Here is a 15,803-nt window from a genome sequence, read left to right on the forward strand (position 1 = left end):
TCGTATGCTTTCCCCGTGATTCAAATACAGCGGGGGCTGCCACTGCGATGGAGAGGAGCTCTTGTCTTGGTTTGGTCTGGGATTTGGAGATTGGGTTTCAGGTCACAGCACAGGGTCCAAATCCGGGTGTGGTTCTGCGATCAGCTTTCTTCCCGAAGGTGGTGACGGGTGTTTGGCGTTAGATTGCTGAGTGGGGTCGGTGGGCTGTCAGATAGATCCTGAGTGGGAGCTGATTGCCCTGCCCAAGACAGACACACTGACAGTACAAGGGTAATACCCTATCTTTGCTTCAGAATGGTCAGTGGTATTAAGAGCTCCAGAGGCTGTAAACATTTGATTCTGAATTGTTCTTTTGAAAGGTGCAGTCACATGGTCACCACTGGGCAGTCCCCACTCCACCAGGCCATCTCGGACCCTGTCCTTGTGGAGACAGGGTTCCACTTACATGGGCCCAGCTTTTCTCTTAGGCTCCCATATTGGGGAGGCATCACCAGCCAAGTGGCATGGAGATCCCAGCATCCTGCCCAGCACCCCAGCAGGGACTTTGGGGAGCTCTGCTGGCATGGGGGAGCAGAGTTTTCTGGTCTGATTGGCTGGAGTGGAGCAGTTATTGCCCATTTGCCCCTCTCCTCTGGCGGGAGTGCCGGGGAGTTGGGCTTGTTGACATTTCCAGGTTGCGGGCTTCAGCTCCAAATCTGGAACGTGGAGGCACAGAGAATACTGAGAGAACTTAGTGCTGTGTAGTCCTGAGGCCCAGCTTTCCTGCCTCCCCACCTTTCAAGGTCTTCTGTTTTGTATAGTGTCCAGGAGTTCTAGAAGAAAAATCTGTCTTGAAGTGGGTTTCAATTTCTGTTTTAACTAATGAAGATTCACAGCTCACTTCCTCAGTCACACCAGTCTCAAGCTCATTGCCACATGTAGCCAGGATCCATGTTGGATAGCTGGGGTCTGAGAAGGGTCCTCTGGCTCTGCATTAATCCTTCCACTGACATCTGGCAGAAACAGGGGACTAGTGTGAGCAGTTGGGCTTCATCTGTTTTTCCTGTGTCATTCACACTTGGGCAGTGAAGAAGCAGGTCCTCTGACCGTCCAGAGTCCAGCACTGCCTTCCAGTCGGCAGCATCTCACCCTTTTCCTTTCCTGCTTGCTGCTCCAAACATTGGACCCTCCTAAAATCACCAGTTTCTGGCCGCCTTAAGCTGGTGACTAGTGTCTTCAAAAGGATCATAGTAGCTTGTAGATACAGGACTGAGAGAAGCCTGCCTCCCTGTGCCCCGCTGCAGTAGAAGCCAGACTCTTGACCACTGGACTGCCTGGGAAGTCCCAAAATTACACTATTATTATTTTTTTAAAGAGTCTCTGTCCATCTCTTGCCATCTCCTGATCCCCAGCCTCTCTCGTGTCTTCTGTGTTATTTTTTCTGGCAATTCCATTATATGACTAATTGACTTTTTTTTTTTTTGGCTGTGCTGGGGTCTCAGCTGCGGTGTGTGGGATCTTTTAGTCATGGCATGTGAGCTCTTAGTTGTGGTATGTGGGATCTAGTTCCCCGACCAGGGATTGAAGCCAGGCCCCCTGCCTTGGGAGCACTGGATCTCTGCGAAGTCCCATGGGTATATTTTTAGATAGAAAGGACCTGTGCAAGGAGATCCAACCAGTCCATTCTAAAGGAGATCAGTCCTGGGTGTTCTTTGGAAGGACTGATGCTAAAGCTGAAACTCCAATACTTTGGCCACTTCATGTGAAGAGTTGACTTACTGGAAAAGACTCTGATGCTGGGAGGGATTGGGGGCAGGAGGAGAAGGAGACGACAGAGGATGAGATGGCTGGATGGCATCACCGACTCTGATGGACGTGAGTTTGAGTGAACTCCGGGAGTTGTTGATGGACAGGGAGGCCTGGCGTGGTGCAATTCATGGGGTCACAAAGAGTTGGACACGACTGAGCGACTGAACTGAACTGAGGTGCACAGAACTAATGGGTAAAAATAGACCCATACAAATAAATGTACGTCATCAGAAAATTCAAGAATGTTTGGAACAAAGATATATAAAAGAGAAAATATCTTCAGAGATAGAAAACAGTTCATATACAAAGGATCAAGAATCAAAACCAAAAAATAAAAAGAATGAGAATGGCTTTGAAGGTAACACCAATTCTCAACAGTAGAGGATGACAGAACAAGGCCTTTAAATTGTGTGAAAAGAAGGAAATGGCAACCCACTCCAGTGGAAAATCCCACAGTCAGAGGAACCTGATGGGCTGGAGTCCATGGAGTCACAAAGCATTGGACATGACTGAGCGACTGAGCACACAATTGTTTTCAATCCAGACAAGTCATTAGTTGAGTATGAGGGTAGAAATAAAGACATTTCAGACATTCAAGAATTCAGAATATTTTCTTCCCATATACTTTCCCAGAAAGCTGGAGGCAGACATGGGCTCCAAGAAACAGATCCAACAAACGGGAGGAGGAAGGGGTTCCTGGGAGCTGTTGGGGGTCCCAAAGGACAGCTGTGCCCCAGGTGTGGGGGGTGGGCTGCTCGCTCAGATCCTCCCTCGGTCAGAGGGTGTAGGAGACAACCTTTGCTGGAAGAGGTAATTTACCTGCCTTAGAGGAGATGGGTGCTTGGAGAACAGTTTGGGATTGGATTTGGGAGGAGGATATAAAAAAACAGTAAATGGAAAACACAAGCCAATGATTAATTCAGTATACTTCAACAGGGATCATAGATTTGATATAAATGCTTCACCTAAAAAGCTAGATGAAAGCATAGAAAATTTTCTTTACCATCATGAGGAAGAATAGGATAGAATAGAACAGAACACTGAACGAACTAAAAGTAAAGGAAAATACATTTGGCTTCATAAAAATTAAAACTTTCCACTCTAAAAGTCACCATTACATGGAGTAGGAAATGGCAACCCACTACAGTATTCTTGCCTGGAAAATTACATGGACGGAGGAGCCTGATGGGCTACAGTCCAAGGAGTCACAAAAGAGTTGGAATGACTTAGTGACTGAGCCCAGATACATGTGATGTATAATATATAATTTTTATTGCTATGTAAAGCAAATAAGGGCTTCTCTGATACCTCAGTTGGTAAAGAATCCGCCTGCAATACAGGAGACCCCAGTTTGATTCCTGGATCAGGAAGATCCCCTGGAGAAGGGAAAGGCTACCCACTCTAGTATTCTGGCCTAGAGAATTCCTTGGACTGTATAGTCTTTGGGGTTGCAAAGAGTTGGACACAACTGAGCAACTTTCACAAAGCAATTAAAGATCTTTTTCAAAATAATAAAGTCACCATTATGAAAATGGGTGAATATTATCTGTGCACAGATCGGACAGAGGACTCGTATCCAGATTGTATTCTTGTAAAGCAGTATCTTTTTTGAGTTTTTCATCTTGGCATGATGTACTTAACTTCCTGTTGTTACAGAAGATGAGAATTTAGTTCCTTTTAGGACCTCTTTCCCCATTCCCAGGCCTGTCCTTCCCACTCCTGGCTTCCTGATATGCACTGTCAGACTTTTGGTCAAGTTGATAATTAGCATGTTACTCAGTTCAGTTCAGTTCAGTTGCTCAGTCGTGTCCAACTCTTTGTGATCCCATGGACTGCAGCACGCCAGGCCTCCCTGTCCATCACCAACTCCTGGAGTTTACCGAAACTCATGTCCATTGAGTTGGTGATGCCATCCAACCATCTCATCCTCTGTTGTCCCCTTCTCCTCCCACCTTCAATCTTTCCCAGCATCAGGGTCTTTTCCAATGAGTCAGTTCTTCGTATCAGGTAGCCAAAGTACTGGAGGTTCAGCTTCAACATCAGTCCTTCTAATGAACACTCAGGACTGATCTCCTTTAGAATGGACTGGTTGGATCTCCTTGTAGTCCAAGAGACTCTCAAGAGTCTTTTCCAATGCCACAGTTCAAAAGTATCAATTCTTTGGCACTAAGCTTTCTTTATGGTCCAACTCTCACATCCATACATGACTACTGGAAAAACCATAGCCTTGATTAGATGGAACTTGTTGGCAAAGTAATGTCTCTGCTTTTTAATATGCTGTCTAGGTTGGTCATAACTTTCCTTCTTACTACAACTATGTAAATGTTATCCCCAGTGAACCACACTATTTCTATAATCACTTTCCATCTTGGAGATTTCAAGAAGGTTTTAATACTTGGAATGAAAAATACTTTAAGGCCAGGAAAAGAAAATAAAATTAACCTAAATACAGCTGCAGGGTTTCTTCCTAATTAGTTGTCTGTTCCCGTGCCCCTGCCCCCCCCCCCCCCCCGAATTTTGACCTTAAAGAGCTGATGAACTGGAGATGAAAGCTTCAGTTCAAGGCAGAGGTGGCCCCAGGTGCCATCTCGAGCAGCTTGGGAATATTCTGTTGAGGTACTTAGCTGTTTGGGTCAGTGGGGTTCACACCCAGAGGCTTCAGAACTCTCTCCGTGGGCATTGGCTGCTCTGCTCTCATCTTCCACAAATAACTTCATGAGATTATCTGAATTGTCTTAAGCCAATTTGCTTTGCATGTTTCTCTTCAGACTGAGTAATTTATACTAAATAAACATGTAAATGTTGCAAGTCTTACTTCACAGCAAGAGGTTACATGGTCACAGCTGAAGCAAAAACAGACACTATTATAGTGAAAATATATGTAGGAATCCCTTCTGCAAATGTGTTTGGTGGTTTACTTTCCTTTACTCTGGAATATGTAATACATTCAGAATAGACCCACCCATGCCTAATCCAGTCTTAACTTATCCTGAATTCTGTACAGTATTTTAGTCCAGAAAGTACCACAGATTCTCTGAGTTCCAAGTCTAACCAACAGACAGCAGAGGGAGCTGGTGATGTGCTTTTGCAAGTAAGATCTGCGCTCTAAGATCTGCACTCACAGAATGTCCTGGTGGGTCCTTTCTAGTGAGAGGAAAGTAGGGAGGAATTCTTACTAAACCACCCACAAATTGCAGTGTTTTGCTTTCACGTTTTATAGTTGAAGTCTAGTTGAGTGACAGTTTTGTGCTAATTTCTGCTGTATGGCAAAGAGACTTACACATATACATTTTTTTTTTTTTTTTTTTGGGCCACACAACAAGGTTTGTGGATATTTAGTTCCCCGATCAGGGATCGAACCCAATTCCCCTTGCAGTGGAAGTGCAGGGTCTTAACCACTGGACCACCAGGGAAGTCCCTATATATATATAAATACTAAAATATTGTATCAGTTCAGTTCTGTCGCTCAGTCGTGTCCGACTCTCTTCGACCCCATAAATCGCAGCACGCCAGGCCTCCCTGTCCATCACCAACTCCCGGAGCCCACCCAGACTCACGTCCATCGAGTCAGTGATGCCATCCAGCCATCTCATCCTCTGTCATCCCCTTCTCCTCCTGCCTCCAATCCCTCCCAGCATCAGAGTCTTTTCCAGTGAGTCAACTCTTTGCATAAGGTGGCCAAAGTACTGGAGTTTCAGCTTTAGCATCATTCCTTCCAAAGAAATCCCAGGGCTGATCTCCTTCAGAATGGACTGGTTGGATCTCCTTGCAGTCCAAGGGACTCTCAAGAGTCTTCTCCAACACCACAGCTCAAAAGCATCAATTCTTCGGCACTCAGCCTTCTTCACAGTCCAACTCTCACATCCATACATGACCACAGGAAAAACCATAGCCTTGACTAGACAGACCTTTGTTGGCAAAGTAATGTCTCTGCTTTTGAATATGCTATCTAGGTTGGTCATAACTTTCCTTCCAAAGAGTAAGCGTCTTTTAATTTCATGGCTGCAGTCACCATCTGCAATGATTTTGGAGCCCCAAAATATAGTCTGACACTCTTTCCACTGTTTCCCCATCTATTTCCCATGAAGTGATGGGACCGGATGCCATGATCTTCGTTTTCTGAATGTTGAGCTTTAAGCCAACTTTCAGTCTCCACTTTCACTTTCATCAAGAGGCTTTTTAGTTCCTCTTCACTTTCTGACATAAGGGTGGTGTCATCTGCATATCTGAGGTTATTGATATTTCTCCCGGCAGTCTTGAGTCCAGCTTGTGCTTCTTCCAGTCCAGCGTTTCTCATGATGTATTCTGCATATAAGTTAAATAAGCAGGGTGACAATATACAGCCTTGACGAACTCCTTTTCCTATTTGGAATCAGTCTGTTGTTCCATGTCCAGTTCTAACTGTTGCTTCCTGACCTGCATACAGATTTCTCAAGAGGCAGGTTAGGTGGTCTGGTATTCCCATCTCTTTCAGAATTTCCCACAGTTTATTGTGATCCACACAGTCAAAGGCTTTGGCATAGTCAATAAAGCAGAAATGAACTCTCTTGATTTTTCCATTATCCAGCAGATGTTGGCAATGTGATCTCTGGTTCCTCTGCCTTTTCTAAAACCAGCTTGAACATCAGGAAGTTCACAGTTCACGTATTGCTGAAGCCTGGCTTGGAGAATTTTGAGCATTACTTTACTAGCGTGTGAGATGAGTGCAATTGTGCGGTAGTTTGAGCATTCTTTGGCATTGCCTTTCTTTGGGATTGGAATGAAAACTGACTTTTTCCAGTCCTGTGGCCACTGCTGAGTTCCAAATGTGCTGGCATACTGAGTGCAGCACTTTCACAGCATCATCTTTCAGGATTTGAAATAGCTCAACTGGAATTCCATCACTTCCACTAGCTTTGTTCATAGTGATGCTTTCTAAGGCCCACTTGACTTCACATTCCAGGATGTCTGGCTCTAGGTCAGTGATCACACCATCGTGATTATCTGGGTCGTGAAGATCTTTTTTGTACAGTTCTGTGTATTCTTGCCACCTCTTCTTAATATCTTCCGCTTCTCTTAGGTCCATACCATTTCTGTCCTTTATCGAGCCCATCTTTGCATGAAATGTTCCCTTGGTATCTCTAATTTTCTTGAAGATACCTCTAGTCTTTGCCATTCTGTTGTTTTCCTTTATTTCTTTGCATTGATTGCTGAGGAAGGCTTTCTTATCTCTTCTTGGTATTCTTTGGAACTCTGCATTCAGATGCTTATATCTTTCCTTTTCTCCTTTGCTTTTCGCTTCTCTTCTTTTCACAGCTATTTGTAAGGCCTCCCCAGACAGCCATTTTGCTTTTTTGCATTTCTTTTCCATGGGGATGGTCTTGATCCCTGTCTCCTGTACAGTGTCACGAACCTCATTCCATAGTTCATCAGGCACTCTATCTATCAGATCTAGGCTCTTAAATCTATTTCTCACTTCCACTGTATAATGGGGAGGACCAACCCCATGCCAAGGAGCGGTGGCTGCACGGGCGCAGGAGGGCCTAGAGGAGCTATCCCACGTTGAAGGTCAGGAAGGGCGGCGGTGAGGAGATACCCCTCGTCCAAGGTAAGGAGCAGCGGCTGCACTTTGCTGGAGCAGCCTTGAAGAGATACCCCACGCCCAAGGTATGAGAAACCCAAGTAAGACGGTAGGTGTTGCAAGAGGGCATCAGAGGGCAGACACACTGAAACCATACTCACAGGAAACTAGTCAATCTAATCACACTAGGACCACAGCCTTGTCTAACTTAATGAAACTAAGCCATGCCCGTGGGGCCACCCAAGACGGGTGGGTCATGGTGGAGAGATCTGACAGAATGTGGTCCACTGGAGAAGGGAATGGCAAACCACTTCAGTATTCTTGCCTTGAGAACCCCATGAACAGTATGAAAAGGCAAAATGATAGCATACTGAAAGAGGAACTCCCCAGGTCAGTAGGTGCCCAATATGCTACTGGAGATCAGTGGAGAAATAACTCCAGAAAGAATGAAGGGATGGAGCCAAAGCAAAAAGAATACCCAGCTGTGGATGTGACTGGTGATAGAAGCAAGGTCCGATGCTGTAAAGAGCAATATTGCATAGGAACCTGGAATGTCAGGTCCATGAATCAAGGCAAATTGGAAGTGGGCAAACGAGATGGCAAGAGTGAATGTCGAGATTGTAGGAATCAGCGAACTCAAATGGACTGGAATGGGTGAATTTAACTCAGATGACCATTATATCTACTACTGCGGGCAGGAATCCCTCAGAAGAAATGGAGTGGCCAGCATGGTCAACAAAAGAGTCTGAAATGCAGTACTTGGATGCAGTCTCAAAAACGACCGAATGATCTCTGTTCATTTCCAAGGCAAACCATTCAATATCACAGTAATCCAAGTCTATGCCCCAACCAGTAATGCTGAAGCAGCTGAAGTTGAACGGTTCTATGAAGACCTACAAGACCTTTTAGAACTAACATTCAAAAAAGATGTCCTTTTCATTATAGGAGACTAGAATGCAAAAGTAGGAAGTCAAGAAACACCTGGAGTAACAGGCAAATTTGGGCTTGGAATACGGAATGAAGCAGGGCAAAGACTAATAAAGAGTTTTGCCAAGAAAATGCACTGGTCATATTAAACACCCTCTTCCAACAACACAAGAGAAGACTCTACACATGGACATCACCAGATGGTAAACACCGAAATCAGATTGATTATGTTCTTTGCAGCCAAAGATGGAGAAGCTCTATACAGTCAACAAAAACAAGACTGGGAGGTGACTGTGGCTCAGAGCATGAACTCCTCATTACCAAATTCAGACTGAAATTGAGGAAAGTAGGGAAAACCACTAGACCATTCAGGTATGACCTAAATCAAAATACTGTGTAGAATATTATATATATAATACTCATCTCCATTATGGTTTATCCCAGGAGACTATATAGTTCCCTGTGCTCTACAGTAGGACTTTCTTTTTATTCATGCAATGTGTTCTTTCTTTTTATATCTCTATATTCTAGGAAGGTGCTGTTGAACCTACTGAGTCACTTAGAAGTGATAAATATTGTGCAGATTTCTGTTAAGGCAAATCTACAGTATGTCTCCTTCCTCTGCTCTCCTCCCCCCAATTTAAAAACTGGACTGTCAAGGGATCCCAGAATAGTGTGGCTTACTCTGGTCTTGAATCATTATGGGCACCTACTATTTGTTCACTACACATTGAGTCAAAAATACATTGGGCAGCACTGTGTTCAGTGTGTATAACAGTACCATGTGGCACATATTAAATCCTTAAAGTGGAAGCTTGAATATTTAAAAAGCCTTAGGAGTCTACAGAAAATCTTTAAAAAAGTATTTATTTACTTGGCTGTGCCGGATCTTTGTTGCAGCAGGCAGGATTTTTAGGGAAGTCCTAGTCTCTTCATAAATTTATCACAGATTTTTTGCAGGACAAACTATATAAAACAGATGGAATTAGCTGATTCTGTGAATAAGTTCCATAGTCATTATTTTCATCGAACTTGGAAAGAAAATTATTTTAAGGCTACAGAAAGAACAGTTTTACTTAAACCAGGACCCAGGACCCTTTCTTCCTTTTAGGTAAACATGCAGGGCCCGAGTCAGGAGAGCCGACAGGGCCCCACGGGGCAGTCTTTGAGAGGGTGTGGGCTTGCCCTGTGTTGAAGGTGTGCACAGGACTGCAGTCGCAGTAGGAAGCAAGAAGGCTGCTGGGGGGAGGGCAGCAGTTGTGGGGCAGAGGCCAGGTGCAGTGGGGCGACTGGTCTTGGGGACAATGGGACCAAGCTAGCCGAGGCTGTCAAAAAAGCAGGCAAATCAGTAGTTGCCAAATACCCTTTTCCTTCTCTCCAGACATGTCAGAGGACACTCTTCCTGGTGGGTGCATTTGCCAGAGCAGCAGTTTGGTTCCTGAAGTCTTGTTTAGAGCCTTCATGCTCTTAAGTATTGAAGGCCCCACTGGGCAGGCTCCTGGCTGGGCTGTCTGAGCAGGCGGGTGAGGAGTGGCTGCTCCCTGGGCGTCTGTGAGGCAGGCCCTCACCCCGTGGCTGCTGGGTGCATCAGGTCTGCACTGATGACACAGGGCTTGGTCCCGCAGGTAGAGGGACAGTCCAGAAGACCCTGCGGTAACAGCCCACCCTCCCAGGAAGAATGGAGGAGGATAAAGAATGAGGAAAACACAGACACAAAACAAGAGAAGTCAGAAGCCACGGTGTCTGCACTGGACAAACATCATCTTTGCCGTGAGTCCTCCTCTTGCCCAGCTTATTAGAAGCTTTAAAAGGATCAGACTGTTTTGGAACATTTGGCAAAGTTGCCATCAATAATGGCCCAGAATGTTCAGATTACAGGATCCAAATGCCATTGTTTATGACATCTGTATCTTGTTGGAGGATGCCCTCAGGGCTCAAAGTGAGATGACAGCTTGGTGGGGACGGTAGGACACCTCTGCACAGGCCCAGGGCTGCCCACAGGTCAGAGGATAAACACCACCAACAGGGACAGGAGCGGCTTCAGGACATTTATAAATCAAGCCCTACTTTTGCCAATTTCCTGTTGTCTTAAAACATTCAGAACAAAGCAGAGCTCTACTGACAACCCCCCAGATCATCTCTGGGGGCTAGTGATGGACTCCTGGGGCGTCTATCAGCAACCACCTCCACCAGCCTCTTTTCTGTCAGAACTCAGGCAGGTGTCACTGTCAGTTCCTGGTCACAGGGCTCGGGCCCCTGTGACTGGGGCAGGAACCGAGTCCTAGTTGCTATTTTCAGACAAGCCAACTCCTTGGGACGGGAGGCCCCCTCCAGGCCCCACTCCCAAGAACTTGCGGCAGAAGCCCAGCTGGGCAGTCCTCTGTCCACTGCCAGCAGCTTTGGCTCTGATTCTTCTCCATGAGCAGAGGACATCTTGAAATGTCAGTCCTGTGGCATCATTTGAAGAGCCTGATCAGGCCTGCTTGAGAGGAACTTGGTCCCAGGCTGAGGCTCCCCTCTGCCCCGCCTAGACCCCTGCCCTCTGCTCTGCCAGAGCTCCAGGCTCTGAACCCTGACAAACTGCAGCACCCCTTTGCCACCTCTCCATGGCATCTTCCCAGTCTAACCCTAACCCCTGACACATCTACAATTTCCATTTTCCAGGTGAGGAAGCCCCTGCCCTCGAATGGCCTTTCTACACCATGACATCATGCGCTGCGATGGCACAGTAGCCCCTTAGGTGGTCGCCCCTTGGACTGAGCCTCTGGTCGGCTGAGTACCCGGAGGCTCCCCAGCAGCAGGGGGCTTGGGTAAAGCCTTTGGAAATCTGATGCAACTCATGCCTTTAGGTTGCTGGGTTGTTGGGGGAATTCCAGAGACCTCTTTGGAAAAGAGGTCTTCATCCCAGTCTCAAAAACTTTAATGGGATGGATGCCCTATAACATTCAACTTTATAAGGAAGATGGAATATTGTACTTGGTTAAACTGGTTTAGAAGTAAATTTCAAGATGATATGTTGTGAGAACAGGAGGGATAAAGCACTGCTGTTTACAGTTACTTTGATAGACATCAGAACTGTGGTATGTTAATCAAGTATTTAATATTTAAGAACTCCAAATAGTAACATTTCACAGACATACCATATGTGCAGAAATATGCTTTCTGTACCAAGGAAATTTTTAAAGACATGGTTCCCTTTTGGTCTTATGTTTTTATTTCTGGAGAAATATATTAAGCTCCTATAAATTTGATATCATAATTCGGTTTTATACTGCTGCCTTCAAAGTTTTCAGAACTTTGGGTCATAAGATCCCTTAACACTTTCTGGATCAGGTGTCCTCTGTTGATATAGAATTATTTTTATTAAGTGTGGCCATTTGAGTTTAGAAATGCTTTTTTAAAAAGAGATTTGTTCTTGAGTCTCTCAAGTAAAATAGAATAATCTCTCACTCTGTCGCATAATTTATCTATGTTCCTTGTAAGTCTTCATTGTAGTTTTGACTTGGATAAAATTTCTTTTTTTAAACAAGTATTTATTTGGCTGCATTGGGTCTTAGTTGCAGCACGTGGGACGCAGGCTCTCTGTTGTGGCATGCGGGCTCAGTGTTTGAGGCTTGCTGGGTTAAGGGCTTAATTGCTCTGAGGCACATGGGATCTTCGTTCTCTGGGGATGGAACCTGAGTCCCCTGCAGTGGAAGGTGGGTTCTTAACCATGGGACCACCAGGGAATTCCCTGAAACTTTTCTTAATTTCCTTTCCTGATGGCTCATTGTTAGTATATAAAAATGCAACTGACATTTTAAAATTGATTTTATATTTTGTAACTTTGCTGAATTCATTGATTAGTTCTAACAGATTTTTGTGGACTCTTTAGGATTTTCTATATATAAGATGACATCATCTGTGTAGAGGTAATTCTTCTTCCTTTTTGATTTGGATGCCTTCTATTTATCTTACCTAATTGCTTTGGCTAGGACATCCATTAGTATTTTGAATAGAAGTAATAAGAGGGAACATATAGTTGGATCCTGTGTTTTTAATCCATTTAGCTAGTCTGTGTCTTGACTGGGGAGTTGACTCAATTCAAAGTAGTTACTGATAGGACTGTTGTTCAGTCGCTCAGTCATGTCCGACTCTTTGTGACCCCATGGACTGCAGCACGCCAGGCCACCCTGTCCCTCACTATCTCCTGGAGTTTGCCAAAGTTCATGTCCATTGAATTGTTAATGCCATCCATCCATGGCTATAGGACTATAGCCATCTGAAAATAGTTTTGACCAAGATCCTCTGATAGGATCTTAGGGAACTCCTTTGTGTTTTGGGACTTAGTAAGTGTCCCTAGCCTACACTCTGAGAACTGTTGCTCTAAAGTATTTCAATCAGCATGTTTGTGTTGACAAGATGTTTATGGCTTGACACACACACACAAAGACCAAAAAACCACCCCAAATCCCCCAAACTAAACCTGTTTCCAAGGAAAAGTATATAATATATTCAACTAATTACTTTTGGAGCCCAGGACATCACAGGTGTTAAAGGCATACCCAATGCCAAAGAAAGCTCAAACTACCGCACAATTGCACTCATCTCACATGCTAGTAAAGTAATGCTCAAAATTCTCCAAGCCAGGCTTCAGCAATATGTGAACCATGAACTTCCTGATGTTCAAGCTGGTTTTAGAAAAGGCAGAGGAACCAGAGATACCTTTTCTTCTTCGTTCTTAAAGAGCATCTCATGCAAAGTTCTTGTGTAGCTGCACAAAACAAATGCTCTGGAACACAGGACACAATCTGAAGCATTATATGCCTCAAACATTTAATGTCATAAAATACTCATTTGTCTACACTTTTGAAGATGTATCTTTGATCTGCAGTAATAACTCTTTGCAGCAGGTAGAGACACTTTGTAATCTTGCAGATTGCTATACAGATCTTCCTTGGCTTATGACGGAGTTAAGTCCCAATAAATCCATCATAAGTTGAAAACATCATAAGCTGAAAATGCATTTAATACATCTAACCTACCAAACCTCACAGCTTAGCCTCACCTACATTAAAGGTGGTCAGAACACTTATATTAGCCTCCAGCTGGGCAAAAGCATCTAATAGCGAGTCTGTTTTATAATAAAGTGTTGACTGTCTCATTTAATTTAGTGAACACGGTACTGAAAGTGAAAAACAATGTTTCTAAGATATCAGTTGTTCACCTTACTGATTGTGCACCACGTGAGTATCTGACCGCACATGCTGCCCAGGAAGAGAAAAATCTGAAGTACAGTTTCTAATGAATATGTATCGCTTCACACCATGGAGCAGCCGTAAAATCATTAAGTCCAGACATTTGTACTTAGTGAAGTATTTATTGAATGCCTTCTACATGTGAGGCACTATGTGAACCAATTTCACACAATTTTTTAAAAAGCCATTAACTGCACTCACGTTACCCTTTTGTAACGAAATAAGAGGTACTTCCTTTGTTTTTTAAGCATAAAAACCTTGTTAATTCACTTCCTCAACTTCATGTTGTAGAGATGCCAAATATAATACCTCGTTTCTCAAAGAAGCTAACAATGCAATTCTATTGCAGGGACATAAAAAAGGGAAAACCCGCAACTATGGCTTATTTACAACTGGAAGAAGAAATGAAGTTGTCAACAGAGGAAACTTACACTGAAACGAAAGTGACTTTCTGTGTATCCCAAGAAGCAGACCGGCACCAAGAGGTGGAAGCTAGTAGCAGGTATGCAGGTGTCGCTCAGAACAGAGCCTGGTCTCAGCAGTGAGGGCCGGCGCGAGCGCGGACAGGGCGCTCTCAGGCCCGGGTGGGGAAGCTGGGCTCCGAGCCCCTCTGCCGGACCTGCCCGCCGGCTCCGCCAGGAAATCGGCCCCGCACGGGGGCACGCGAGCGCGGAGCACGCGATCTCGCGGGACGCAAGCCGCCCTGCCCGAGAGGGACGCGTCCGCAGAGTACACGGCAGGGCCGGAGGCGCCCCCGGGCCGGCGGCGAGCGAGCGAGCAAGCGGGCGGGCGAGCCCCGAGGGAGCGCCCACAGTCCTTGCCCGCCGACCCGCAGCCCTGACCTCGCGACCCCGCGTCGACGTCGGCGGCCGCGACGGCTCGGGCGGGAGCGCGCGAGCCCGAGGAATCTCGCGATTGGCCGGTCGGGCGCCCGCTCCCAAAATGCACCGCATGGCGCGTCATTGAAGAGAGACCATGATGGCGGCGGCGCTGGGGCCCCCAGAAGTGATCGCTCAGCTGGAGAACGCAGCCAAAGTTCTGATGGTGAGTGCCCGCGCCCCCGCGCCCCCGCGCCCCGCGTCCGCGGTCTCTGGCGGCGCTGCCGTGCTCGGCCTTGGCCCCCGCCGGACTGGCGACCGGCCGGGGTCTCCCGGGAGCTCAGAGCTGGAGCAGGCGGCGGTGGCGTGGCGCAGGACTCTCCTCCGCCTGCGCTCCTGCCTCGGCGCCCCTGGCCGGACTGTCCGCTCCCTGGCTGTGCGGCGCCGCAGCCGCTCCACCGAGTGGGGCCGGAGAAATGCTTCGTGCGCCCCGGCCCTCCGCTTCGGGTCGGGGGGAGGCGGGCGCTAGGTCGGGGCTGTGCGCGCCGCTGGGGAGCGGGTGCCGGTGGCGGGCTGGCATGGCCCGGGTGCCGTCTGCAGCTGTGGTTCCGCTCGTGCCTTTGGGTCCCCCAGCGCTTTCTCTCACCTGCGACCGCGGCTGGGCAGCCGCAGCCACCCGCACAAGGAAGGAACGGCGGGAGGGAGGGAGGGAAATCCTAGGACCAAGGTCATTGGGCAGAACTTTGGGACCGAGCTCCGTGCGGGTCGTGCGTTATGGAGAGTTGGGTGTGCAGCTCTCCTGGACTTTTTCCTGCGGCAGTACAATGAACAGAACAATTTAGTCAGTAGGTTATTACCTATTCGAGAAGGTAAGGCCCAGTCAAAGAGTAAGGCATTCCACTTAGAGTAGAAGCAAGGATAAACCATGTTTAGTTACTCAGTAAACTATTTGCTGGCTCAGTTTTGTTTTTGTAAACCACGACTTCCGTGTTTGTAGATTTCTCTGGAAGTTAGAGACTTGATTCCTTGAATTGACAAATAGCCTTCCTAAGAATTGGATGAAGCAATCTTCGGTACCTTTTTGCACCTTTTACCCCCTTTTGGTTCGGTGTTCGGGTTACATCACATTTTAAGACATTTGAACTAATTCTCATATAGTTTTTAGTTCCTTTTATCAAGTTTTGTTTTCACACCCAAGACCAGATAGCTTATGAAATTTAGCTTATGAAGCCGAGAAGTTTAATTAAAGCAGGGTTTACTTGCCGCAATATGAATGAAGTTAGGTGAATCGTTTTTATCACAAAAAGTGACTTAGGGAACGTTTTCAGACTCTTGCAACTTAAGTCCAGAAAAAAAAACTAGCTATTATTCCCCTTAAATACCATGTTCTTAAAATCTCTGACTTACAGCGTTTCCTGAGATATCTGGAAATTTTCTATAAGGTAGAGGCCTCGTTTTCATTAGACTTTAGAA

General features: G+C 46.0%; 2 protein-coding genes across 3 annotated transcripts in view; one reads left to right on the forward strand and one right to left on the reverse strand.

The window, feature by feature from the left end:
* Positions 1-71: 71 nt before the first annotated feature.
* On the reverse strand, positions 72-14,744 carry LOC129624532 (uncharacterized). The gene is made up of 2 exons (XM_055542575.1): positions 13,944-14,744; positions 72-992 (listed from the first exon to the last, which is right to left on the reverse strand). The coding sequence occupies exons 1-2, from the start codon at positions 14,463-14,465 to the stop codon at positions 906-908; spliced, it is 609 nt and encodes a 202-aa protein (XP_055398550.1). The 5' UTR covers positions 14,466-14,744; the 3' UTR covers positions 72-905.
* XPO4 (exportin 4) overlaps positions 14,422-15,803 on the forward strand; it is an 89,891-nt gene continuing 88,509 nt past the window's right edge. The window contains exon 1 of one of the 2 annotated variants that reach the window (XM_055542565.1): positions 14,422-14,556. In XM_055542565.1, the coding sequence (XP_055398540.1) occupies positions 14,488-14,556 (69 nt within the window). In that variant the 5' untranslated portion in view covers positions 14,422-14,487. The remainder of the gene's footprint in view (positions 14,557-15,803) is intronic. The other variant, XM_055542567.1, reaches the window with a different exon arrangement.

The sequence above is a fragment of the Bubalus kerabau genome, chromosome 12 (genome assembly GCF_029407905.1).
Source record: "Bubalus kerabau isolate K-KA32 ecotype Philippines breed swamp buffalo chromosome 12, PCC_UOA_SB_1v2, whole genome shotgun sequence".
Classification (NCBI taxonomy): domain Eukaryota; kingdom Metazoa; phylum Chordata; class Mammalia; order Artiodactyla; family Bovidae; genus Bubalus; species Bubalus kerabau.

Coding starts and splice junctions, on each gene's coding strand:
- LOC129624532 (XM_055542575.1), bottom strand. CDS start 14,465: ATGCGGTGCATTTTGGGAGCGGGCGCCCGACCGGCCAATCGCGAGATT. Junction 993..13,943: donor AAAGTCACTTTCGTTTCAGT/GTAAGTTTCCTC, acceptor TGTTTCTGCCAG/ATGTCAGTGGAAGGATTAAT.